The following is a 27865-nucleotide window of genomic DNA, read 5'->3' on the forward strand; positions in this document are numbered from 1 at the left end:
TCGTTCCACTCTTAAAGGCGAAGTTTAAGCGTCCTCCATTTTTTAAGAATGCGGGGAACAAACGCTCACAGTACTGATTCATAAACTTTGTCAATAGTTCAGAGATTGCATTTGTCAATAGTTAGTAAATTGCAATAAATTACTGGTCGGGGAATGAAAAAAAACATTTAAATGTTTCTACGTCCTCTAAAGAGGTTTATTGTGAGACTATGTCTCTGTTTAGTAGCAGAATCAGATGAAAGAAATATTGCCGGGAGATCTGCCTTGCAGCGACTTTAATGAAATTGAAAAGGGAATCGTAGTCATGGTACAACACATCATTGCGTTATTTGTGGAAAACCCAGTTCGGTTAAGAGGTGTGTCAGTGAAGTTCGTCAAAGATAATATAAACGAGGCAGCTGCTTTTTGTTGCACCATTTCTATCTTGCTAATGCGACTTTTAGTGAAAGAGTCCATACGACATGCATTGCCTAGTATCAGCCGAATGAGCTTTGCATGAGAGTAGGCGGACAGGCGCAGAAAGGCTCAATGCCCTCCTCAGAAAGAACAAATTTTATTTGAATATTTCGTGAATTTATGCAACTGCGCAGCCGTCAAACTTTCCTAAGCTTCCGCGCATTGGAGGAAAATACAGTTTGAAAAATCTTTCATGCGTATAGAAATATCGGAATTTGTGTGTTATGACCCTCATGTTGAGAAAAATAATGAAATACAATCGAGAAGGAAGGAAGCTGAGGGCTGCAGCCGGCTTGGCTAAGCCTGGCGCAACGCATCCGTTATGATGGGCACTCGGAGCACCTTGCGCAGGAAGTCGTTCTGTTTCGAGCTGCTGGATGTCCACGCAATTACATGTATGCCCCGGTCACGCCACGCGCGCACGTAGTCGGCACTCAACGAATCCTTGTTCACCAGCACGGCCGAAACACCGGTCGCGTAAGACGTGAAGCCGCAGTGAAAAGCGCTATCCGCAATCCAGTCGAGCACCTGCGCAATCCATTGCTTGACGGGCGACTCGAAGCGGGCCTTAAGGTTCTCCTCGTCCGAGTACGCGTAGAAGCCGGGCCGCCAGGTCAATGCGGTCACAATGTTCGGATTTCGGAGTTGGAGTCCGTAGATCAGCTCGGGGGAAGGGGAGGCGACGAGCGCGAGGCGGTAGAGCGAGGGATTCTCGTAGAACAAGCGGTTCAGGCGCACGGCGGAGCGGGGACCGAGTTCTTTCACGTGGATGATGAGTCGTAGGCCGAGCCGCAGACATTCTTGGACCGCCTCGTCGATAGTCGGTACGCGCTCCCCTCGGTAGCATTTCGCGAGTGGATGCTTGCTGGCGGCGTCGAGTTGTCTCAGGTGTTCAAAAGTCGTGCTCGTCAGCTTACCCGCCCCGTTCGTGGTCCGCTCCAAACTGTCGTCATGCAAGAGCACGCCTACCTCGTCGCTCGTGAAGGACAGGTCCAAGTGCACACCCGACGCGTTGCACCGCTTGGCCTCGCGGATGCCAGCCAGAGTGTTTTCCGGTGCTTCGCGTCCTCCACCACGGTGGGCGAAGACTGGTGGCAGCGACCCGTCGCTCCCGTTTCGCCCACCGAGTATGACTTCCGTGGCCCGGGCATCGCTCAGGCGAGGCCGGGGAGCCTTCAGCACCAGGTTGCAGATCAGAGCCATGGCGAACACCATCAAGTACCACGGCGCCATTAACGGCGCAAGGAACGCGCCGGTAATAAGCCGAGGATATAGACATCACCCACTGTCCACAGAGCATCTAGTGGCGGCTACCATCACCACAACAGCTTCCTGGAACGGCTTTGTTGCTGGGCCAAAGAGGAAGGAAGGAAGGAAGGCCTCAGACGCAGCAGCAAATAGTGAATCTTCTTCTTTCTTCCGTCACACCGCTTGGCGAATATTAGCTGCCCGTGAACACCATGAATAATGACACTCAAATTGTCAAGAAAAAGGTTGAGAAGAGGTCAACAAAGTAAAAAATTCAAAGTTCAACAGGCCTTGGTTTTCTAGAGGATTGAGCGATCGGCTGATGAGGCCAACATGTCCTCTTTTCACGTTGTTTGAACGCACATGGCCTCCACCACTAAAGCGAAGTTGCCAGCGGACGAGCATTTTTCATGTCCCTAGCCAAGGCACATACGGGCTCTATTTTCCCCGTTTCCCGCACGTCAGCTCGGCGCAGGGCATCCCAATGAATGTATACTCCTAGGGAACAACCGGGACTCATTTTCGCCGTTCAGAACTATGACGACGACATTTGCTTTCAGATGACATTCCTTACGACCACGAAATACAATGCCTGAGAGCCGCATTTTGGGCTCCCTGGGATATGAAATTCCCAAATACTGTTGCCAGGAGCAAAACTTTTATTTTAGGCAGACATTTACCTCTTTCTTCCCACAGTAGATGCCAGTGCCGTCCTTCAGAACAGGAATTTGTTCTTGCAACCCGACCAAGGTGATCATCATCATCAGGAGCTTGACTACGCCCCCTGCTAGGCAAAGGCCTCTCCCAAACAAAGGTGGCCGCTGTCTAAAACTGGCTTCATTAAGTCTATTTTCGACTTTTCAGAGTCCGCCTTAAATATGATACGGCTAACATATGCGCGAAGCTAACGCGGCTACTAACGTGAATGCATTCTTTCATAAAAGCTGAATGCTGCAGGAGACACACTGGCGCGGACTAAAAGCTATTAAACGGGTTAAAAATTACGACACCACCGTACACTGCTGGCTCGCTTCACAAACCTTTTGGAAGATCCCTTCGAGTTGGACGCGCCTCATTAGTGATGTATACGCATACGGCAATAAACTAGTACCCGAGACTGGACGGGGGCACGGACGTTATCATTGTTCTTGAGAGAGGAAGATTAAGAGCAAGAAGGAAGGCAGAGATCAGTAAACGCAGGTGGGGTTGAGAGGAAGATTTTTAGCCGCGTCTCCGCGCATATACAAGCCATCATAACAAACACAATTACATGATATTGACTTTTTTTTTTGGTAGGCGGTGCCCGCAGAGAGCTTGAAGATGTTTCATGAAAAGAGACAAAGACTGCACACAGGAAACACGGCGGAATGTTTATCACCAGATCAAATGCAAGCTCATAGTTCGTTGGGGGCGAAGCTGAAGAATGAACAAAAACAAGCGAAAACGTTCGAGCTCTCTGCAAAACACGAGCAAACAACGCTCTTTGCCCCATCACATCCCCGCACTTTGCGCGTGCAAAAGTTGAGCAAAATCGGCGTCAACCATTTCCCTACGCACATCAGGCAACGATTTGAAAGCAGAACATAGTGCACGGATTCAGAAAAGATAAGTTCAAGCTAAAAGCTCTATGTTCATGCTTCTGAGAAGCACATGACTTATCTCTGCGTTACAGCATGAACATTCAAGCCACAAACATCAGTCCTTGTAGTCACAAACTGCTAATAACGCACTTGGTGCGTCTTGCGGGAGGTCCATTTTTTTATGGCGCTAAGGTGGCCGAGCTGGGTTCACACTCAGGTGTCCAGGATATGAATTCAGTTGAAAACAAACCAAACAGTGGGCACCGGTACCATGACAAATGTCTTGATAGCGACAGGACAGAAACCGCATCCTGTTAAAACACAAAGCGGGAAAAGAAGGCAAAAATATTTGGGAAAGTTTCGACATATATCAGGAAAGAACGATTACCCCGTATGCCTTCTCTTTACAGGAACGGAAACTAAAGTCATATTTAGTGACATAATCAGTAAATTACTATTGGCTATCTATATGCACAATTACGGCAATGCTTTAGATAGCTATGGGGCCGCTGTTGTGGTAGACGATGCGAGAAAGTCGGGCCACGTAAAATTTGTGAAAAGCCGGTTCTGTGGTCCACACTTGAAAGCACGTCGGAAGTGGACGGATGCCGGCAGCGCCATGTTGCAGATGGCAGCCTGAAAAAGGCAAAAAGAGTAAACATGTTTTACGAATCTAAGATGAACTCAGTGCAAAGAGCTGTTCATCCTTTCCTCTCTTATGTGAGTTCCTAGCGCAGCTCCTCCTTTATTTATAGTTTCTGGCATTTTCACGGAAGAAGGCACAATTCTGAGTGTTTTTTTTAAACAAAACGCGCTTTCGCCTATGACTAAGTTGAATGCTTCACATTACTTTCACCTCCTTGAGGTACGTATTTAAACGCGCCCAATACTGAGCGGTAAAGCTTCAAATACAGCAGAGACGTATCAGTAATTTTAGGAAATGTATAAACGTAGGAGCCTCTTTCCGCCAGTAGGGCCATCACGGTTGCAACGTTCCAAGAATAACGAATGACTGTAAATTGGCCATATAATGTGGGAAGCGAACAGTCACCGAAACCAAGTAGCATAGCGGAATGTTAACTGTTATAATTTGTGGGCTTAATCAATTGGATCACAATGGTGTAATTATTAACTCGCTGAAAGATCAAATAAAGCAGAAGAAAAGCAACCAAATGCTATCGTAGAGATCCGAACCCGCGACCTCGAGTTTCGCGGCGGGTGTTCTACGAAATAAGCTACGGCGGCGGCTGTCCAGTGTTCTATATTCAGCGATATTTATGTCCCGTGTAACTTGACCTTAAGAGTGTTAACCAGCGCCACCCTTGTCCATAGCGGCGGACGTAGTATGTGCAGTATCCCAGCTAGTGTGAACTGGAACGTGGTCAAGCGGAGGGAGCGGAAGATGTGTGAGAACCCTCTTACGCTACATATGGCGTCAAGACTGCCAGTAACCTAGGCCATCATTGAGCGATTGAGCAGACAAGGGAAGCGAAATGAAGTTCTCGTTGCGACATATAGAGGGCGGCTATTTTGAAGAGTTGCGTGCACTCGAGAGGTTTCTTTGCCTGCAAGCTTCTTGAGAGAGCCTGAATTTGGGCGCGATGTTGCCAGATTTTGTTGGCCCACAGCGCCGAGGATAACTGTGTTTTTATAAATTTAAAAACTGATATGCACATTACTTAGGCGGGCTACACGCCTCTCAAATATTAAGGAGCTAAACAGTAAATTAACTATTACATATTAGTTAACCAACCTGCCAGTTAGCAGGCCTTCGCTGTATTCTTGGTTGACATTGCCATGCCGAAAAACGCGCTCTTCTCACTCAAAAATCCTAGTTTTAAAAAGTCTAAAAAGTCTTAGAAGAAACACCCTCTACACGAGGAATTCAAACAGCTACAGAAACCACGTAACAAAAGGGGAGAACGCTTTGTCATATTTTAGTATTTGTGAACCGGAGCTATATTATGATAATTGTGTAATTATTACATGTATACTCGATATAGATTTGTTTTAACTCCAGTCCCTACGTTAACGTGACATTTTCTTCCTCAGTGACAAGAATGTTATGTGCACTACAATGTAATTTTGGTATGTTATGTGCACTTTAACGCCTGCGCTTATGAAACGGTAATCTCAAGACCGCATATTCATTTTGACCCCCGAGCGCTGTTGCCGGGGACTGACATCTGAAATCTCAGAGAGGCGATCGCGCTACATTGTGCTCGAGATCAGACCTAGGCCACAATAGAGGGTTTACGTTTGCTTTCATCCCTCCTTCAAGTTTCAGTGCTTATTTTTAATTAAAAGAGTAATATGTTCACAAACAGACCTAAAATATTTATTTGACCGCTCACTTCCTTTCCGGTACCGGAGCACGAAAATGCACTTATGAAATGCTGCTATCTGTCATGCAAGATAATCTAATACGTTTAAGGCGCATGGGATGACAATTCCAGAAGTGTACTCTCGGGCTCACTTGCTAAACCTTACAAATGATAGGGGCAGATGTGTCCACAGCCAGTTGTCATCATTTCCTTAAAGAATATTGGACGAAGTGGTGGGTAGGCGGGGTCTCTAATTCAGGGCAGCTGCGGTAGCGGAGACAACGGCCGTGCTATATCTTGTGCCCATATTTTGCAGCATCGCTTTCTACAGGAGGGCTTGCAGCTCCCGTGGCCAGGCTTTGTTGCCGAGTGCAGCACATGACTGCACCATCACTGCCGTCTGGGAAGGAGGCCATCAGCCATTGGATGCCCCGGCGTGACGTCACATTGACTGAGGCTACATATTCTGCGACAGTTTCGTCCAGCGTCACTTGGCAGCTGCGGTAGCGGAGACAACGGCCGTGCTATATCTTCTGCCCATATTTTGCAGGTTTGCTACCAGAAATTTTCATTTACTGCATGTAAAACTATTCAGTGTGAATCCGCTACCATATTGCTGCCAAGCACTTTGTTGCGCGTCTTGTTTTGGAGCTGATTTGCATTTTGTTTGTCAAAGTCTGAGAAATGACCAAAGAGCTTCAGAAAATGTTTGAAGACTTGAAGCGTGAAATAAAACAAGAGTTTCGCGATATGAGAGAAAGTACCGAGCGAGACCTCAGGAAAGATATCAGAGAAATTAAGACCAGCATGGGCTTTATTAACAAAAGCTATGAAGAAATAAAAGATTCTGTTAAAAGAGTTGAAACAGAGAACAAGGATCTGAAAGAAACAATAAGAACGCTGCTAGAGGAACGTCAGGCTCTGTGTCCACAGGTAAAGGAACAAGAGTCCCGACTTATGCAGACCGAGCAGCACTCACGGTGTTTCAACATTGAAATTAAAGGAGTGCCACGAATAGAAAATGAAAACTTGGAAGAACTAACGAAAAAACTGGCTCAAGAAATTGGCATGCCTCTGACATTGAGGTTTGCCATCGTGTTCAGACTGTCGGAAATGCTGCCTCGCCCAACATAATTGTGCAGTTTACACGCAGAGCTGAGCGTAACTCTTTCCTGGAAAAAGCCAGAAAGTGCAGGCTTACGGCAAATGACCTGGCGTTGGAACCGAACAACGACATATTTGTAAACGAGCACCTGTGCCCAGCCATGAAACGTCTCTTTGGTGCTGCAAATGCAGCGAAAAGAGCGCAGGGTTGGAAATACGCGTGGGTCAAGAACGGAAAAATCTGTGTTCGCAAATCTGATACCACACCCGTCATCCCTACCACCCGCGTGGATGACCTGTCCAAGATAGCGTAAAGTGCTTCCACTTATCTGGCTTTGTTGTCCAACAATTATGGGTTTTCTGCCGCAAGAAATTCAGAAGTTGGTTCTGACCAAAAAGCCAGCCCTATCCTTTTTTCACTAGAACGTTCGCTCTTTAAAAAATAAAGGAAGTGAAATGAATGCTTTGCTAGATCTTTTCGGGGTATCATTCACGGTGTTAATGCTTACTGAAACATGGTATGAAGATGAATCGGCTGTATTTCAATCACCTGGTTATCAATGTTTCTTTCGCAATCGTCAGGACAAGAAAGGTGGCGGTGTCTCTATTCTTGTAAAAGAGAATGTTATCTGTGATACTGAAGAACGTTTCTGTGCTGTCACACCTGATTTTGAGGTGCTTACTCTACGCCATCTTGATAATCTGTTTTGCGTGGTGTACAGGCCACCGTCTGGTACTTTTAGCCGATTTTTGGCCTCCTTAGACGAAGTTTTCGAATATGTTGTGGAACAGAAGGTGAATATCTTTTTGGGTGGAGACCTGAACGTGAACATGCTTATACCTACGCCTAACCAAAATGAACTCAGCCTTACTCTTTCTGCATATGGGCTGTCCAATGTTATCACTTATCCAACACGGATCACAGAACAAAGCTCTACTTTATTGGATGTATTTATTACTAATATTAGCACTGACACAATATTCGCTGGAACTACGTATACTAGCATGAGCGACCATCTGAGAATTTTTCTATTGGTAGATAGGCCCTTTCCGATCAAGTGGAATAGAGAGCAAACTACTTATCGCCAAGTAATTAATCCTGCTCGCCTTGAGTCATTCCGGTGCGCAGTTGAACAGCAAACATGGAACTCCGTCTACACATGGAGTGATAGTAATACTGCATATTCAAAATTTATAAGCATATTTAAAGATATATACCACCTACATTTTCCGTTACTGCAAGTGAAGAAACCGAAGAAAGCGCGAAAACCCTGGTTAACGCGAGAGTTGTTGAATATGATTAAGCATAAAAATGCGTTATTTGCCAAATTTGTAAGAACAAAAGATTTAACAATACTTGCACAGTTTAAGACCTATCGAAATAAAGTTACATCTAAACTAAAGCAGGCTAAAGATTCTTTCTTAATAAACATGTTCCGTGATGAATACGCACAACGTCCAGATATTGTATGGCGCAATTTGAACTTGTTGTTGCATCCCAGCATTAATGCATCTACACTTGATGCCCTTACGCATGACGGAAAGCTACTCTCCGGTACTCCTTTGGCAGATGCTTTTAACCGTTTTTTTATTGAACAAAGTAGTGTAATTAATTAGAATGTGAGTATCTGCCGAGATTACGCTTAGTACGTACAAGGAAACGATAGTACGCAGTCCCTCTTTTTAGCCCCAACTGATTCAGCCGAAGTTTTCGCTTGCATAAATAACATCAAAAATAGCAAATCACAGGACTCGAATGGTATGCAAATACTGCCTGTCAAGTATGTTCTCGACGTCCTGTGCTCTGTTATTACCTACATATTCAACTTAATTTTATCCACTGGAATTTTCCCTAAGGAAATGCAGATTGCCCGAGTGGTGCCAATATTTAAGCGTGGAGATAAAAATTTACTCAATAACTATCGACCGATTTCCCTACTTCCTGTGCTTTCTAAGGGCATTGAGAAAATAATCCATACCAGAATAACTTCATATTTTGATTACAATCGCTTATTCCTTGACTTTCAGCATGGCTTTAGGAAGCATAGGTCTACTGAAACGGCACTTCTAACACAAAAAGAAATTATAATACAGGCATATAGAGAAAATAAACTCGCTATTGGTATTTATATCGATTTTACTAAGGCATTTGACCTCATTATCATGATGTCCTTCTTTTTAAATTAAATAGGTATGGTGTACGTGGTGTAGCGCTAACTTTATTAGAATCCTACTTATCACACAGAGCTCAGTATGTAGATATAAACACAGCAACTTCTTCTACTCTCCCTATAACATCTGGAGTGCCTCAAGGAAGCATACTTGGGCCATTACTGTTCTTAATTTATATAAATTATATTTGCTACAGCCCAAGTAGCGCTCATGTAGTATCATATGCTGATGACATCTTTCTTTATCACAGGTACTTCCGAAACAGACGTCGAAAAACAAACAAACAATGCACTTATTCAACTCAGTCTATGGGCAGAAGCAAATTATCTACGAATAAATCCAGTGAAGACTAAAATCATGTTGTTCCGTCCTAAGGGAAAGAAAATATCGCGACCTATCAAAGCCGTATTCAATAGCCAGCCTATAGAGCTCGTTGAGTCCGTAAAAACACTGGGAGTTACCTTTTCAAGCAATTTAACTTGGAGTACACATATTGATTACATACGTTCAAAGGTAGCCTCAGCGCTTGGTATACTTGCGCGGTTTAAGCACATTCTTCCAATAAGGGTAAAGATCATACTTTACAATGCGTTAGTACTTTCTCATTTGCAATATTGTAACAGTGTGGGCCACAACAGGCATAACAAATCTTAACAAGATACATCTGCTTCAGAAAAAAGCAGTGAGATGTATTGCCAATGTACCACTCTTTTCTCCCACCATGAATATTTTTGTGAAGTATGAAATCCTTCCAATATTTGCGTTATATTCTTATAGACTACTATCATATTACAAATCTCACCTAAAACACCCCGACAACCTCATCATTTTGCTTGCACAACTCAGAGAAAACGGCAGCTGCCGTGACACAAGACACAGAGAAACTTGGTTTACCCCAACACCAAGAGCCTATTATGTGAATCAATCCTTATGTTATAACCTTCCAATTCTGCTGAACAGATTAAACGAAGTAAATTTTGACATAACCCGAAAATCAAAACACGAAATTCGGGAATACTGCCGGGAGAATTTTCCCTGAGAATTTCAGATGCAATCTTTCTGATTATTATGCACCATTCTTTGTATGATTATCTATGACCTTTTCATCGCATCGCATTTTATTTTCTCATTTTTGCATGATGTGCATAGGTCGCTTGCGAAGTGTTGATTTATTTACTTTTTGCTTTGTATGTATTTTTGTTGTATGTATAGCCGTCGCTTTTCTTCCTGTACTGCCGGGTATGTAAAGGAGCCGGGACCATTGTCAAGCTGTCGCCACAGCTTTTAGTCCCGGCTCCTCCTTTGTAAGAAAGGAATAAACTTCAACTTCTTCTTCTTCAACTTCTTCTTCACAAAACTTTTCCGCCGCAGCATCCTTATTCTAGAGAACTGTTAAAGGCGTGTTTGCGTTGGGTGGCAAGTGTTCCGGCGTCTGCTCTTTCAGTGTCCACGTACAGGCGCTCAAGCCCACGTATAACGGGGTTTATGGGGGACATGTCTGCCGACAGCTGGCAACGGGATCGAACCAGCATGGCAGGTTTACGGCGCTCGAAACGTGTCCGAGGAAAGATATTCATTTTGCCGGGCGCCATCAAAGCCGCGATGCCATGGTGGAAGAAACCACCACAGGACCAGTGACTCACTTACTTTGCTGCTATCGGAGCACGTGCAATTCGCACATGACGCCGTGTCGCTTGTAGCGTTTACCAAGCTAATAGCATATTTTCCGGCACTGCTTGTGAACCGGAATGGCCAGAAGGCGTTTAAATAATTCAGTCGCAGAATTTAAGTACGTGTTTGAAGCAACTCCAAGAGCTCTCGAAAGCGCGTGAAGAAAGCGCAAGAAATAGTTTCGGAATAAGAAAACATTTCAACGACTATTTTCTTTGAAAGTGATGAGGACCAGTGAGCATACCTATAAAAAATGTGCAGCCTTGCGGAGGGGAGGGTGGTTGGGGGAGGGGGGAATAAAACTAGCCATCATGGACCCCCTCATAGCATACATGGGGCGCTCGCAGATAGAGCGTTGTATGGACAGAGTGATCGCATAGTTTGATAGGTTCCAATAAGGGATTCAGCGCGAATCGCGCAGTGCTCTTGTAGATAAAGCTGCGCGAGGCAGCAAAGCAAGCTCTCAAGTGCTCCTACTACGAGTGATCCGCAATGTGCACGAATAAACATTGGAAGAACTGACCGCCTTGAGGCGCTCTCGTCCGGTTGCGCCACAGCGTGTGAAGCACGTGAGCAAGAAGAAAAGCTGGTCCACTGGGACGCCTTGGAAGATTTCGACACCCTTCCAGTGCTCGTCAGGGTCAGGCTCTGCTTCAGTGGACGCCCCGGCAGTGGCGGCAGTTTTAGAGTGCCAGTCCGTCATGTTCGGTAGGTAACTGGCGGCGTGAACCGCGATGCTTGTCATGTACACGTGTTGTAACTCCCTGAAGGTTCCGCCGGGCAGGAGTCCGCTGGCCATAACCGTCTTAGTGAACTGTCTCGCGGTGTCCAGCGCCGACAGAGCTCCCTGGTTCACTTCACTGGCGTCGTATTCCTGGTAGATACGAGATGCGACGAAGATTAACACATTATTTTAAACACTTCTATCCGGGAGGTTTTTCACTCCTGCCGTAGCCATCGTAGTTACAGTAATAGCAAAAAGCAGCTCTAGCAGTAGTAAGTTCCCTAATATTTAAAAATTAAGAATCGAAATTTTACCGCCAAACAACTTCTCGCTCATTCCAGATCTGCCACTGCTAAATCCACCGGCCGGCGTATGTATATATATGGTTCTGGATACCACCCGTGAAAGTGGCGCGGACGATACGTCTGCCGAAAGCACTGACGGTTGGCTTTACATTGTATACAAGTCAGCTGTACTAGGGCGAGAGGTGCATTGATATCTCTGTGAGCAAGAGAACTTCAATGATCATCGTTGAAATTCCACATGTAGCTAAACTTATCATAGGCTGCACACCAAAATCGCAGCCTCTTCTGTTACGTTTCTTGGTGTTAAAGGTACGCTAAAGAGGAATATGAACTCATCTGTTTACCGCGAGAACTCAATATACACGTTCCGAGCATTCTTAGAAACTTCGATATATTGTCCTGTGCGGCCGATTTCCCTATTTAAATCGGGTTAGACGTACCGGCTTCCGCATTTTTTTGAACTCAACGCTGTAGGTAGGAGGAGTCAGCCAACGCGTGGAGTGCCTTTCAGCCAGTCCCGTGGAGGCTTCGCTTTCGTTTTTATTTGTTTTTTAAAAGTTCTAGTGAATAAATGGTTTCAGTCACAGACAACACCGCCTCAAATTAGGTCCATAGAAATAAAAATACGCACAGACTCTTTGATTTACGTATCACTCCGCCGAAGGCAGAGCGGCAAGCCGTCACGGGATTGGCTCATCGGCACATCACGCGTTGGTTGACTGTTCGTACTTTCAGCGTTGAGTTAAAAAAAAAGGCGGGAACCGGCACGTTTAATCCGGATTAAAATAGGGAAATCGACTGGAGAGGACGATAATTCGAAGTTTCCAAGGATGCTCGGGACGTGTAGATGTAGATAGAGTTCTCGCGGTATAAAGACGAGTTAAAATTCCTCTTTAGCGCACCTTTAATGCCTGAAAGGTAGTGCACAATCGTCGCCGCATATCTGCATCGTAGAACACGCGTAGCGCAACCTATCAGAACACGCTTTCAGGCTACCCTGTCGGTCGGCTCCATTGTTCGCCTAAAGCAGTTCTCGCCCCAACCTCACTGAAGTGCAGAACAATCCAGAGACTCACCGCACTAGCATGTCAAAAACATAGGCGTGTGAGCTTAGTCTTTTCCCAGTCGAGCTGAACCTCGTCTCAAGATTTCAGACCTTTCCATACAACTCATACAATCTACTGCGCGCAAGGCAGCCTGAACGGGAACTCTGGAATGTCGGTATTCCTCTGGCACTCTCGCGGGCAGGTAGAGCTCTCAGGTTGCTACAGTGATGCACAAGCGTAACTCCGCGAGGAGTCAGAGCGCATGCTGGGAACCGAATCCATTCCGCCACCTACACTCTTCTTTATTAGACGCGTCTTGTTTCTTCTATGCTAGCGCCAAGCTGGCCCGTGCAGAAAGCCACCCCTGAAGCGAAATTAGTTGAACTTTCCATCCGCATGGTATACGCGGCTTGCCGCGGCTTGGTACACGCTAAAGGAACTCACTCGTAGCGAACGGAAGCGCACCATGCATGCCTTCGAAGGTGCTCGGATGGGGGCGAAGATGGCGTGTTACTGTGATTTTTTCTCCGCATCTTTAGGAAGCCGCGCTACCCGCTGCTTAATAGAGCGGAAAAAAAAGTAGAAAGGAATGTGATGTCATATGCACAGCTTTTGCAGGGCATCTTCCTCTCACGCCGCTGGCTTAATTTCCTTTCCGAGGGCCCTTTTCCACCCGTAATCCAGGGAAGTAGGTCCTCTGTTGTTGACAGACTGCTAGCCAGGTTGGTTCTTCTGCAGTGGCTCTCACGGAATACGCTCCGCGAATTTCCGTGACACCCTTGTTTGCAAACGTTGCATCGTGCTCAGTGTTTTTAGGTGCACTGAAACAAAACTGCGACTAATATCTTCATCAACCAGCTTGTCAGGAATGCGCACGGTATGATCACCGATAAAACAAAAATCCGCAGACAGCGTTTTCCGTGCCGTTCTTCCATCCCACTACGCAGCATTTCATGCAGCAACTGACGTGACCGTGGCACACTTCGAGAAACAGAGGGGCGCATTGGTCTCAAAAACGTAGCAAGCTAAACTGAAAACCGGCTAAGAGCTACCAATGCGGGGCTATGTGGGGCCTGTTTCCCATGTTGCTTTCAAAGCTGATTTTTATAACAAGGTTCTAAGTCCACCTCACGCTCACTCCTAGTTTCTGCTTCCTCCATGGTCAACTTCCACAACGTCCAGTATAGCGGATCCTGAGGATGTGCAGAGGATGTCGCAGGGACACACCAATTGGGCGCCATGAAACAACAGCACACGTCAAAACAGCGCACAGGAAACAGCACAGCGACAAACCGGCACAGGGAAAAAAACAGCACGCGTCAAAACACCACGCCGGGCGAAAAGGCAGAGCCGAAAAACTGTTTTGACGTGTACTGTTCTTTCGTGTCCCCCGATTTCCGCCGTTACCCGAGCGACTTCCAACGTACCGATGGATCGTACGCCTCTATTCGCTCAGCGCAAGTTCCTTTAGCGCGCACTGAACAGCATACCATTAGAACGGAAAGCACACTATGTTTGCTTCAAGTTGGCCCTCTGGTTTGGAATCATGTTCTTGCCCAGGTTCATAGAGGTTCGAGGACGGCATTCGTCTCTACGACAACGGGAGTTAAACCATGTGCCGCTTAAAACGATCAATGCCAAATGCGTCTGTTAGAAGCGTGTTTTCGGCCTTTCTAATGAAAAGGTGCTCGTCGAATGTCCTTTAGAGTCGTTTCGTCCCTTCCTCTTTATGTTTTTACCTTTAGCAGCCACTTCGAAGCGACATGAATGCAAATATGGCACGGCGTATACCCATGAAACCTGGAAGTGCGCTCTTCTTAGCGCTTTCCAAGTGGGATCTCCAATTTCTGTACGTACTGACTGGAGGCGCTTTAGAGCTAAGTGAGAATCCAGTTCAGCAATGCTGTGAAACATTCGTCTTCGGATTATACTCTACTGCGCCGGGTCATTTAACTTTGAAAATTTATTCCCGGGGGCTTACTGCTCCCTTGCCAGCACCATTTTTTAATACTCACTTCTTGACATTGTCTATCTGCCTACAGCTGTCGTATTTAGATAGTCGCGAAATGCTGGAGCCCAGCGTACTGTGCGACTTCAGTGCACATTAAAGAACCTCATGTGGTCAAAGTTTCCTTCACTACGGCGTCCCTCATAGCCTGAGCCGCGTTGGGACGTTAAACCTCCATAAACCAGACTGAACCAAACCATACACTCTATCTACACGCTCTCCATACAGTTCATGTAATATTTTTGCCATTCTAATGGTTGTGTGCTTTGGTGAGAAAATCCAGACATACTATGGACAGTAGGTTGTCTATGAAGAATCGTTTCATCGTTGAACGAATTTCTTATCTGTAGAATCTGTGCTCATATAGAAACGCCTAGAAAATTGGATTTGTTTTCTTCCTCCCACCGGTCGACTATTGTTTTCTCACTCTATCTGCATGCAGTATTTACGTTGGATTTAGATCTAAAGATAGCGTGTAGTTTTGGTAGCACGATATTGCATGCGGTTCATATGTATTCTTGTGATCGTATTAAATAAATGAAGTTCTGAGGCGACTTATCTTTTTTACAAGGAGTATCTATTATAGAGCTGTTTCGCCTTAAAATTAACGTATTCCGTCGGCATATTCCGACAGTCTGATAGGTTCCTTTCCAAACGGCAGTTATTTATGCATAAGAGGGCTACATTATATATTAGGTCCATAAGATTATTACCGCCACAAATTACGAAGCCCTTTCAGCATATTTTATATCTCCCCGTGCTGGGATACTGGGGGAGAATACCTGATCTATGACAATTAAATATGTTTTTAATCGTGGAATCAGTTTACAACGCCTTTTCTTGTACTGGCAGCTTCAGGTAACGTCACAGTTAAAGATGACGGACAAATTACCAATTTCTATTGTCCATTTTTAATAAAGATCGGAGCTGCAAAGAAGCAGCGTGACATCATTGTGAACTGATTTCAAGTGTTCCTAGACGTCGGGAGGGAGCGTGCTATCCCCGTGCGGTATAAAGCGGAAGCACGCTGACACCACAGTTTTTGCCACAAGATTCTGCTTTCAGGGCTCTGCTGCCTTTTTTCCACCTAGTTCTTCCACTACTTGAAATGTCAAATTTGAAAAATTTTTCTTCAACATTGTCAGTTTCACGGCCTTAATTATGTGGCTTCATACACGTCAAGGAAAGTCTAACCCCAACCAAAAACCTCCAATTCGCGTCACCTGTTTTTCGGAGCCCTCCGTTCTGACAGCTTAACTTACGTGTGTTCTCGATCAGACGAAAAGGATTAGGAACTCAGAGTTAAGCCTCGACTCATATTACCAAGGACTCGCCATTAGACCTTTCGTATCTCAAAGTTGCGTCACCGTTGAAGACATAATCAGTACTCACCTGGTAACGGTCATTGTAATAAAAGGTGAACCAAAGGATCTCGTAAATTTGTTCCGCCAGCCTGGTTCCGGCAATCGCTGCAGGGACGGACTTTGGGTACCAGGGTTTATAGAGCGGCGAAGAGGTGAGGTAGTTTTCGAGGATTAGCTCTCGTCCCACAAGCAGCCGGTAAAGTCGGACCATGCAGATGCCTGGCACGTGATAGATGCTGTGCTCTGGCTGACGCAGAGACTGCTTGAAGAACGCGACCGTGACCTCGGCAGCCCTCCGGTAGGCGTTGAAGAACGACGAGTCTGTCTTATTAGGCAGGTAAATGAACGCTTTATCGATCATATCCCATGTGCTGGTCATGTTGAAGGCGTTAATGACTACTCCTGCCATAGCTCCGAGCACCTGATTTTCTGTAGCCTCGCCGTAAACGCGTGCCCATGCACTTATAGAGCGTAATATCAGGCGCATGATATTCCACGTGATCGTTGTGTCTTCTTGGGCGCCAAGATTCATCTGCCATTTTACCATCGGTGTCATAGCCTCTAAGGCTTGGATGCACTTTAATATGCGATGGTTCTCCTCGCTGCTTCCTAGCCCCATGTCCGCAAGCATGGCACTGGTCAAGTACCGGGACAGCATGGGCGACAACATCCAGACTATGTGTGCACCAAGGAACACCTTGAATCCCTTCCGGAGGCCCTCCTTACTTAGAAGCGTCGCGTTGAGCCTCGCAAAAAGTTCCGGCTGAAGGTTCACAATTTCGTCGGCGGGCCAAAGCTGCGACTCGTCAGGAAGGTAGCCGTTCACTGCGCGCCGAAGATCAGGGTCATTCAGATTGTGGAACTGCGGCACGGCGGTGTCACTCCAGAAGGCGCGAACAAGGTCTGCAATATCGAAGTGCGTGTCCAACACATCGCGGATCATGGTTGAGTAGGACTGGCCCAAGCCGCCCACAATCTCGGCGCATCGTCGCAGGTAGTCGTCCGCCTTGCCCCTGGCCAATAGCGCCTCGATGTCCCGGATCCATTCGATGCAGCGTGGCTCCAGCGTCATGTAGATGGTGTTCTCGGATGGTCGTGAAGGATGACGGCCCACGTAGAACGCCCAGACCACGGGCATGCCGAACTGTAGTGAGGCCCGCACCAGGATGTCCAGAAGCTGCGGTCGCGTCGCTTCTGTACTGCTTGGCCATGGAAGATCCAGCTCCCTTAGGTACGCTCGAATCTTTTCTTCTCCGCGATCCTCCGGCTGCGAATGACGTGCAACGGGGGTTTGTATGCCAGCCGCCGCTCGTGTGCGTCTGCTGCTGCCACCCGAAATCACACGAGTAACGACCACCCATACATGCGATGAGATGACAAAAGTGCCTGCACTCGTCCTCCCACGCCACTTTGACGGCACCTCATACAGGGCCCGATTGGATTGCTGAATCTGCGCAGGCGGCACACTCGACAGAGCGCCAACTCAGAATCATGGATCTTCACAGCGGCTGAAAGCTCACCCCTTCTTTACGTAATGCGATAGCCTTGGGGGTCGCCAGGCGTTTTCTTACAGGAATTCATTTACCGTATACATCTTCATGTACCCTTATCCACATCTTATTTCTTGTGCGCACATTTGTTCACAAAGCTAGGAAACCCCTCAAAATAAAATACACCTCCAAAAGGTGCAGGTGTGATTGGCAAAGCGGAATCTATTCGGTGCGCTAGAGGAAACGGGCTTAGTTGAGGCCTCTACTTTCTGGATTGTCACCGTAAAGTTACTTGTGATATTCCTGATTAGCACTTTCAATTTTTTTAAAATCATAAGTGGCTCAGCTAATGTTTGACATTCCTTTAAAATGTGTTTGTTAAATTTTAAAATGCATGCGTGTTTTTGAAGGCATCTTCCTATTGACCAGTTTGCGTGCTTTGAATAGCAATCGAAAGATGTAGCTGAATAGTTGTCAACACAGCAATAATAGTCAGAAAGCGCGCACTAACACAGCTAGAAAAAGCCGAAAGTTGATTGGAAAACTGAACATTGCCTTCCAAGGAAGGAAAGGCTCAGTGACTGCCTTGGTTCGCAATGCACTTATGAACCGCACAATGAGGAAATTGACCGTGGTACGAGTTAAGCACTAGATAGAAAGAGGCGCCGTAGTTCGGGGCTCGCTATACATTCAGACCGCGAGGATTCTTGACCTCCTCTCACATCGCAAAGCAAGCAGGCGCCTTTTTCGTCTGGCCTTCATCGAAACACACCTGCCGCGGCTTGGATTCGCACCGGGGTCCCCGGGCTGAGCACACGACCGAAACTGACCACTTGATAAAACATGCGAGTTGCGGCTGGCTGACAGCTAAGTTTATAGCCACCCTTCCCGTCCATTCGTATCTTTGTCCGCGTCATTGTGGCGTTTTGAGAAAAACACCACGGTAGACAGAAATTCGAAACGCAAAACACCCATTGCGACGAAGAGGAACGTAAGATAGCGGCGGTACACATTAAGCGCATGGGCCTTACCCTCAACACACACACACACACACACACACACACACACACACACACACACACACACACACACACACACACACACACACACACACACACACACACACACACACACACACACACACACACACACACACACACACACACACACACACACACACACACACACACACACACACACACACACACACACACACACACACACACACACACACACACACACACACACACACACACACACACACACACACACACACACACACACACACACACACACACACACACACACACACACACACACACACACACACACACACACACACACACACACACACACACACACACACACACACACACACACACACACACACACACACACACACACACACACACACACACACACACACACACACACACACACACACACACACACACACACACACACACACACACACACACACACACACACACACACACACACACACACACACACACACACACACACACACACACACACACACACACACACACACACACACACACACACACACACACACACACACACACACACACACACACACACACACACACACACACACACACACACACACACACACACACACACACACACACACACACACACACACACACACACACACACACACACACACACACACACACACACACACACACACACACACACACACACACACACACACACACACACACACACACACACACACACACACACACACACACACACACACACACACACACACACACACACACACACACACACACACACACACACACACACACACACACACACACACACACACACACACACACACACACACACACACATTCGTTTTCTTCGAGCTGCCTTATAATTTAACACAACAATGATAGGTATATATATAAATATATGCCTATCATTGTTGTGTTATATATATATATATATATCACATTTTTGTGTTAAATTATAAGGCACTTCGAAGAAAACGAATTCAAATCGGTGCGTTGCACCGAAACGACGACGACGGCATCGTTGAACTGTAACGCCGCGTGCGCGTTGAGAGAACGATACGGCTAATTTAAGAGTAAGAGGGAGTTGCATTGGGAAACGGTGACGTCAGCGTCAGCGACAATGGGTGATGACCTGCGCCAGGCGGTTGGCATGATAGTTGAAAAAACCTTTTTTTTTCGAAAACGAAATACGCAGTAACTGCCTAACTCTTGGCGGAAACCCCAGGAGCGCCGCTAGGTAGGGGATAAGGGAGGGAGTGAAAGAGGGATACAGATATATGGGCCATAGTAGACTGCTCCGGAGTTATTCCGACCCCCTGGGGATCTTTAATGTGCACTGACATCAATCTGGCTGTTCGCCACAAAAAAAAAAAAAAAAAAACCGGCCAACGAGCCAGCATTGCGCCGTACAGAATCACTGGACTCTATCTATGGCTATCGGAGAGGCGAAAGAACCTTCACAGGGCTGTGGGGCCCCGGCAGCGACAGCCATGCAACAAATCAAGGTTGTTGTATGGCAGTGTGATTTAGTACCAAGGAGCCGATGTCATACAGCGGCGCCCTTTATTCGACTCTGATCTTTTCTGATCTTGATTGATTCGACTCACCAATTCTTTCAAGCCTCTCCGCACACTAACCACGCAGACTTCTTTACGTCACGAGTTAGTAGAACAGGAGGAGCTGTGTCAGCACTAAAAGTTCATATCCATTTCACTCACCCGGCGGCTGAGGCAGCGAAATATAAATCTTGCTGCCTTGTCCTTAGCCCTAAATGAGTGCCGAGGGATTCGGTCGAGTAGAATAGCCTTGATGGTGGTCCATGTGAAGGCGAGGTTGTACTTTTCCAAGGGGGCCAGGTAGCGGGTTTCTCTGCTGTCCCAGCCGCCACACACGTGCCTAACGAGAGGGACGGCGAGGGTTGTGGCATTTTATTAGGGATATTGAAAAGCATGTGCATAAATGGGACGAATGCATTGAGGGTCCTTATTTGGCATCACCTCTAATATATTAATTCAAAAAACATTCGGGGGCACTGAGGGCTGAAATGAAAAAGTCGATGCTTTTATTTTGCTCCACGTTCTAAGTGGGCACAGAGCTAGACAAAAAAAAAAACTATTTAACGCTGCACATTTTGTCAAGAGAAGCGCTTTGCTCTCCCTTTCTCGCACCGACACGCAGTACGAGCACTGCCCATTTCCAGTACGCGGAGCGGGGTCGACAGTGCGAACGGACTAGAAGACCCTGTATTACTTTAGATAACCAACTGCAGAGATGAACAAATTATTCCATGTAAGAATGGGAAAAGATTTGTTTTCGGTGCACTAACTGTGCGGCTGTGTATATGAGCATTCACTATGCAGAGGCACATGTGAAGATCATTATTTGCGCCTTGTAGCCTGCGACTGGTGGCATTAGTTACGCTGTTCAGTATGCTGGGCAGATTTGGGGACGGAGCCTTTCAAGCAATTATTCCAGCCGTTCTAAAGAGGTGAAGGTGAAGTTGAGCACGCAAGGGCCACACTTTTTTTGAGAACTAGGAGACGAACTCTGACGTTATTTCTTTAAGAACTTAATAAGGACTCAATAGAAAAAAGCAAACTGTTGCCAGACTCAACACGAGACGAATAGACTACTGTTATTTCTACTATGCAAGGTTGCGGCGTTCCCGGGAAAATCGGAAAAGAAAGTGCCGACGGCTTCCCCAGTCTACCTGCCCCGAACGCCAATAATGTTACGTCCCTTTGTTACTGCGTGTTCACCAGAGGTCTAGCTCATTCAAAGGCTTCACCGCACAACGTAAACTTTGTTCAACGCTAGCGGTTCTGAAGTTCCTCGGTACAAGTCTTGCACGCCGGCTGAGTGCTTAGAATACGAGGGCAAACTCTCTTCGCTTGTGCACGGCCGGTCTCGAGGAGGGCGCGCGCGCTCTTTCATACGGCCTTCAAATTCGCCGCAGAAGCAATGCGAGTTTTTCTCCGGGAGTTACGCCGCCCGCCGCCGCTAGAGGCGCGACGACCCCACCGCTCCCTCCCCGCCTGCATCTGCGGCGGCGGGTGGCTTTTGCCTGGTTTCGCGCTGTAGCCCGCTGGTTCATGGTGAGCGCAGCACCGAAATCAAAGAGACACAAAATGCAGATGCTTAAACTGCCTATCTGCAGCACAGTCCACATGGCGCAGATTCTTCGTCGCAAACTTTGCTCGATGAAAACATTGAAAATGAGGAATCACTCTTTCGTTCCTCAGAACTATGTCGAGCATTTGTGGTTTTAAGTCCAGAAGGAAACACTCTGATCATTTCCTCTCGTAAATGTCATGGTCCGTGATTAAATGACAAGTTAATATATTCTAAGGGGAAGATCCATAATGAAAACTCAGAGAACGAAAGTTTTGTGCTCGTCCCATAAAAATGTACTATATCGCGGAAAAAATTCTGTACGACGCTTGAACCGTAAATCTGATAGCACCGTAGCGGGTGGTTTGAGACGGTACTTGAGTCGCTGAGCGGTCAAATAAATTGCAAGATTGCTGGGAGGTGTATATAGCACTTAATTACGTAGATATCGTTTTTCGCACGTCCTCAATGAACTTATTTTCACCCTCATATAGATCAACTTCCTTAAACGATAGGCCTGTATCAATATCTCAAAAGGATGCTAATTACTAGTGCGCGAGCAAGGGTCAAGAAGCATTGTAATGAATTCTTCTCTGCTCGAAGCCAATGGCCCGCGGCCTTTCCGCTTTTGTTGTCAAACAAGAGGCCACCAGATTTCTCTGGAGTGACTGTAGCCACGTGCAGGTCTCTCTTCATGTTCAAAATTGTCGTAAGCGCATTAGGCGTCTAATGGTTCAAGTTCCTGGTAACCTTTCAATTTTGCAAGGCCGAGAGCGACCGTCATTCTTACCTTCGTTGACTGAGCACTTGTTTTGTCGCTGCGCCGTCGAACTCCATGCTTTCTGTTTGAGGACACGAGTTAGCCCCAATAAACAGTTTTTTAGTTGGACGCAAGCTTCCTTGTCGCCATTCTGGCCTGACTAACGTTAACAGAACGTAACAGGAACAACCAGTACAAGCTGCGTATGCTGCCACAGATATTGACATGTACTGAGTATTGCAATTTCAGAAAGTATGTATGTCCAATGAGTGACTTCAGCTACCATATAGAGCGCCATTTTTTGTTCTCCAGGTATGTTCAACCTGTGGCGTGTCCTGAAACTTCCTAAAATATTTGGTTTAAATATCATTATAAAAGACATCAGATTATGGACTTGAATGCCCAATGCCGTCTATTCTCTTAAATTCAGGGGATTTTATTAACATGTAAGCATTACAAATGTTCATATTTAGTTCCTTACATTGTAAGCTAAACCAGCTGGTATAACGCGCATTGCTGTGAGGTTTAGTGGAGCTCCGTTAAGTTCCGGAAAACTTCTTTTTGTGGTGCTACTTTGTTTCCTGAATGACGTGAGGAAAGTTCATGCTCACGGGAGGTTTATCGAAAGCGATGACGAGGCTACAGATATGCAGGAGAATAATGCAAAGCTGGTAGTCATCGCCTTTCAGATAAGTTTGCTCGCTCGTAAAGGCCGATTTTATTCAGGCAGAGCGCAGTTCCTAATTTTGCTTTGCTGGCAGTTAGTTCATGCTTGCAGTTACTGTAAACAAGTGAATTAATTTTCGCGTTGTCATGGGGTGGGACGGGCAGTCGTGAGACGGCGCCAAACTTCAAAATACCTTTCCAAAAGGATATCTTGGACGTCGCGTGCTTGCAACGTGCTCTGCTCCAGCAGCCAGTGTTGGGTTTCGTATATAACCGTTTCTTTCGCAAATGACATGACGCGTTTTCCTGGGTAGCACCGTGAATTCTTGCTAATTCCGCTGTTGTGCAAACTTAAAGCAGCTGCGCTTGAAATTTTAGCACTTATATTTGCTCTGAAGAATCCTTTACTCCTTGAAACTCGCCATCCAAGTATTACATGCCGCTTATCATTCTACGCACTCAAAGAACCTGCCGGAAGACGAACTATAGAAGCTGAAAGCCTTGCTTTTTAGCCAAATGTAAGGGTAGAACGTGTTGACGTCTGTGCTCGAAGCATACGCTCGACCATACACAGTCGGGCTCAAGGAGTGAGCGCGCAAACATTAATCCGTTGTTTCAGATTTCGCCCATGGGAAAGGCGCTGACTACGCGGTCTTTGCGTAAAGCGTAAAGGGCGAAATATAAAGGCTTGACAGTTACCACTGACGTGGGCCGAATTGGGAGCGAGCTCGCGTTCTCCTTCGGAGTGAACGGCGGTCGCAGCGGCGGAGCGGTGGGGCAGTGGCGACACCACCGAGGTGCGGCGGGAGGCGGAAACAGACCCCATTGCGAAGGCCGTAAGAAGAAAAGCGCGCGCTCCCCTCGAGACCGGCCGTGGCTTGTGTTTGTGTGTTCTCCTCCTGTCCGTCGTTTGGACTGCGCTCTCTTCCATTATGAGACACTTCGCATCCTTGGCTGTTGTCGGCGCGCTGTTTTCTTTATACACAAAGGGTACTTTCACATTAACGGCGAAGTAGCTATGAACTGAAAGCGAGAACCAATTGTGGCCTGGGACGCACTTCCGTCATCAGGTGCAGTTGCAGGAAAACGGGAGGAGTGTCGCCACGTGTACTTTCCTTTCATGCATTTTTCTGGCATATAAAGGCGGTTTGTCTAGTGACGGTAACGAGTCGATCTGGAGTGACAGGACTCCTCTTTGGTGTTACTTCAATGCACGAGGAAAAGAAATGTGCACTTACGAAGCCCCACACCAATCTCCATACAGCTTTTTAGAGCCTTTATGAAAGCCCAAATAAAATGGCGAAATAAGTGCACATTCACGTGCGCCTTAAATATCCAATAAACAATGGTATATATATATATATATATATATATATATATATATATATATATATATATATATATATATATATATATATATATATATATATATATATATATATATATATATATATATATATATATATATGAAGGGAGCCAACAGTCACCGAAACCAAGGTGCATAGGGGAATATTTAATTTTTTTAATGTGTAGTGCTAATCATTGGCTTAATAATACTTAGATTAATCTATCGCTTAAATAAAATTGCTTATAAAGCAGCAGAAAAAACAACCATGCCGCCGGTGGGATCCGAACCCACGACCTCCGAATATCGCGTCCGGTGCTCTGACCAACTGAGCTACGGCGACGGCTGTCCAATCTGCTGCTCTCGTGGGTATTTATGTTTAATTGGTATAAGCGTACCTTAAGAGTGTTCACCAGCGCCACCCTCGTCCAAAGCGGCGGACGTAGCACGTCCTGTGTTACCGCCAGTGTGACGTGGAACGTCATCTAACGACGAGGGTGGAAACTGCAAAAGCCCTCTTATGCTACCTATGGCATCAAGACTGCCAGAGCCGAGACCCTCGTTAAGCAATTAGCAGACAAGGTAAAGGAAATGAGGGACTCATTTTTGACAAACTTATGAAGGCAGCCAACAGTCACCGAAACCAATGTGCATAGGGGAATATTTAATTTGTTTTTTAATGTGTAGTGCTGATCACTCGGTTAATAATACTTACATTAATCTATCGCTTAAAGAAAATTACTTATAAAGCAGCAGAAAAAACAACCATGACGCCGGTGGGATCCGAACCCACGACCTCCGAATATCGCGTCCGGTGCTCTTACCAACTGAGCTACGGTGACGGCTGTCCAATCTGCTGCTCTCGTGGGTATTTATGTTTTAATGGGTGTAAGCGAAGCTTGAAAGTATATATATATATATATATATATATATATATATATATATATATATATATATATATATATATATATATATATATATATATATATATATATATATATATATATATCCTAATCAGGTTGCATGCAAAATTTTCACAAATCTCGTGCTCTGCAACGGTAACAAATGTTTTGAATACGCGATGTAAGGCATTTGCAGTAATAATAAAATACAAATGTAAGATGATTTGTTTTAGAAAATTTTGTTCTTAAGCAACATAGATCAGATGTCTGTTAGAATCTTTCCAACCGGGCTATACCCTGTGTTACAGATAACATTCGCAAGGTTTCGAGGAAGACCTTCTAAAATGCTGAGCCGTGAACGTATGAACCGTAATTTTCTAATTTCGTGGCTAAGAAATATCTTCAGCTAGCGACACGAGCGTAAATATAAAATTTTGTTTGGTCATTTCCGTTCGATTTCAGTTTTGGGGAAATATTTTTTTAAGTACTACAACATCTCGGTGCTCTCCCGTTGCCTAAGGCAACAAACTTAAGGCTCGAAGAAGCTTACACAGTAATTTCTAGCCAATTGTAGCTCACAAATCTCCGATCCTTGGCAGCCCAGGAGCCTGCCGATGATCGCACACTTCGGGTATTTAAGAACATGTCTATCTAGAAATTTTGCACTGCACTGCTGAATATGAAGGAATCAGACTGCACGTTCTGCTTATACATAAACGATTATTGCCATAGCACTCAAATAACTTTGGAAACTCCATCCAAGACGGACACCATGTAAGCAAGCACGAAAGAAAGGCGAATGATGACAGCCTACCCGTAGAAGTCGTCGCACGGGTGCAAGCTAGAGTTGAGCGAGCGCCGAAGGTCTTCGTCCAGGGAGAAGCAGACGCCCTGGCAGTCACTGATGCGCGCCAGGAGCGCAGCGACCGGAAAGAAGAGCGCCGTCGACATGGCAAGGCCCAGGCCGATCACGAACGAGGCGTAGCGGAGACAGCAGCCCGCGTGTGAACTGTCCTCGGGGGGCCACGGCTCCCGCAGCAAATCGTCGGCGTCCACCGCAGGGTCGGGCAGTCTCCTCGGTGGAATCTCCGACTCCTCCGTTTCCCGCTGACCCCGCCGCCACCTTGACGCCAGTGGCTGCCCGTCGGAGAGGCTGGGAACAGCTGAGCGCTCGACTGACTCCATGAAAGGTTCCGATGTTTAGCGCCTGCGTTTCGAGAACGAGAAGGAAGGAAGGAAGGAAGGCCTCAGACGTTGCTGGCACATACCCACTACGGGGGAGTGGCCAAGACACAGGCGGTTAATTACTGGATACAGGAAATTTTTGACGGGAAAAGCAGTGGAAATAGTATGTAGTCTGATAGATTGGAAGAGGGAAGGAAAGGGGTCCAGTTAACTTGGAGGTCGAAGACGGGACAATTGCTTAATGTGCATAATAGTACACAATGCCTGTAATGTTGCAATGTCTTACTGACTGAGATCGGGAAAAAGAAATTAGAATGGGAGTCGCTGCGTTTCTTGAAGAAAATTTTGCACAGCAGAGCGCACACTCCTGTCGCTTCGTCCAAGCAAAGAAGCGCCAATGGGAAAAACAACCGCGGAAGACACAGGCAAGCCCCAGTTGATGAAATGGAATTTGCAAAAGACGCTTCCTCAAATGAGAAAAGCGGCGGCAGAACAGCAGGAAGTGATCCATTGTCTCAGGTTCGGCACAAAAAGGGCACAGTGGGGAAGCTGCCAGGCCAGATCTGTGAAGGTAGAAATTTAGAAGGGGAACCCGGCAACGCAAGCGCGTGAAAGAGACCTCTAGTCTGCGTGAGCGCTAGTCTTTGCTACTCCAAGGATGCAGAAGATGCTGATATTCGGGAGATGATGTAAGAGCCGAGGCAGCAAATTCCTGAAATATTGTGTAGCTGCGAAACCTCACCCCAGCTGTATATGCACACGATGGTAGGACAGCAACAATTGGGCCGCTGAGAGAGGCTCTTGCTAAGGAATCTGCAACCTCATTTAAGTGAAAGCCCATGTGACCTGGTACCCAAAGCAACCTTGCCGAATTTAGATGCAGCGGAATCAGAAACTTAAAGAGGCGTAATGGCCGAGAGTCAGTGGGTGAGGATAAGGAAGAGCAAATGGACAGAGAGTCTGTCATAACCACGACCTGGGAAACGGTAGATTCTAATTTTCCTAAGGCTAAGATTACTGCTAATAATTAAGCCAGAAAAATTGGAGTGAAGTCAGGAAGACGGAGAGAAAAAGACCAATCCAGTGAAGGTGAAAAAATTCCCTCACCTGCCTTTTCGCGATCCTGCGAGGCATCGGTAGCAATAAGAACATGAGAGGGAAAGGACCTTAGGTGGTCCTGCAATAGACCCCGAAGAAGCGGGAAGGGCTGCAGCTTTGCATTCGATGGGAAAATGTCATCGAATTCAATCTGGACAGATGAGGAGTTGTTATATATTTGGCGGACATCAGTGAAATGAACATATCTGCGGGGTATGAAATCGAGACCAGGCAGCACTAAAAAAGGCGGAAGGTTGACT

At 46.3% G+C, this 27865-nt stretch overlaps 3 protein-coding genes across 3 annotated transcripts; all 3 read right to left on the bottom strand.

Moving 5' to 3' along the window:
- Nucleotides 1-315: 315 nt before the first annotated feature.
- LOC144097338 (glycerophosphodiester phosphodiesterase 1-like) lies at nt 316-1800 on the bottom strand. Its single transcript, XM_077630079.1, has one exon. It carries the CDS (start codon nt 1687-1689, stop codon nt 754-756), a length of 936 nt encoding a protein of 311 aa, XP_077486205.1. The 5' UTR covers nt 1690-1800; the 3' UTR covers nt 316-753.
- Nucleotides 1801-3200: 1400 nt separating this feature from the next.
- Nucleotides 3201-17263, bottom strand: LOC144097339 (uncharacterized). The gene is made up of 3 exons (XM_077630080.1): nt 16031-17263; nt 11079-11429; nt 3201-3920 (listed from the first exon to the last, which is right to left on the bottom strand). The coding sequence occupies exons 1-3, from the start codon at nt 17138-17140 to the stop codon at nt 3783-3785; spliced, it is 1599 nt and encodes a 532-aa protein (XP_077486206.1). The 5' UTR covers nt 17141-17263; the 3' UTR covers nt 3201-3782.
- A 2386-nt stretch (nt 17264-19649) lies between these two features.
- On the bottom strand, nt 19650-26604 carry LOC144096827 (uncharacterized). The gene is made up of 3 exons (XM_077629692.1): nt 26137-26604; nt 20257-20434; nt 19650-19670 (listed from the first exon to the last, which is right to left on the bottom strand). The coding sequence occupies exons 1-3, from the start codon at nt 26505-26507 to the stop codon at nt 19650-19652; spliced, it is 570 nt and encodes a 189-aa protein (XP_077485818.1). The 5' UTR covers nt 26508-26604.
- Nucleotides 26605-27865: the final 1261 nt, after the last annotated feature.

This window comes from Amblyomma americanum, chromosome 7 (assembly GCF_052857255.1).
Source record: "Amblyomma americanum isolate KBUSLIRL-KWMA chromosome 7, ASM5285725v1, whole genome shotgun sequence".
NCBI lineage: Eukaryota > Metazoa > Arthropoda > Arachnida > Ixodida > Ixodidae > Amblyomma > Amblyomma americanum.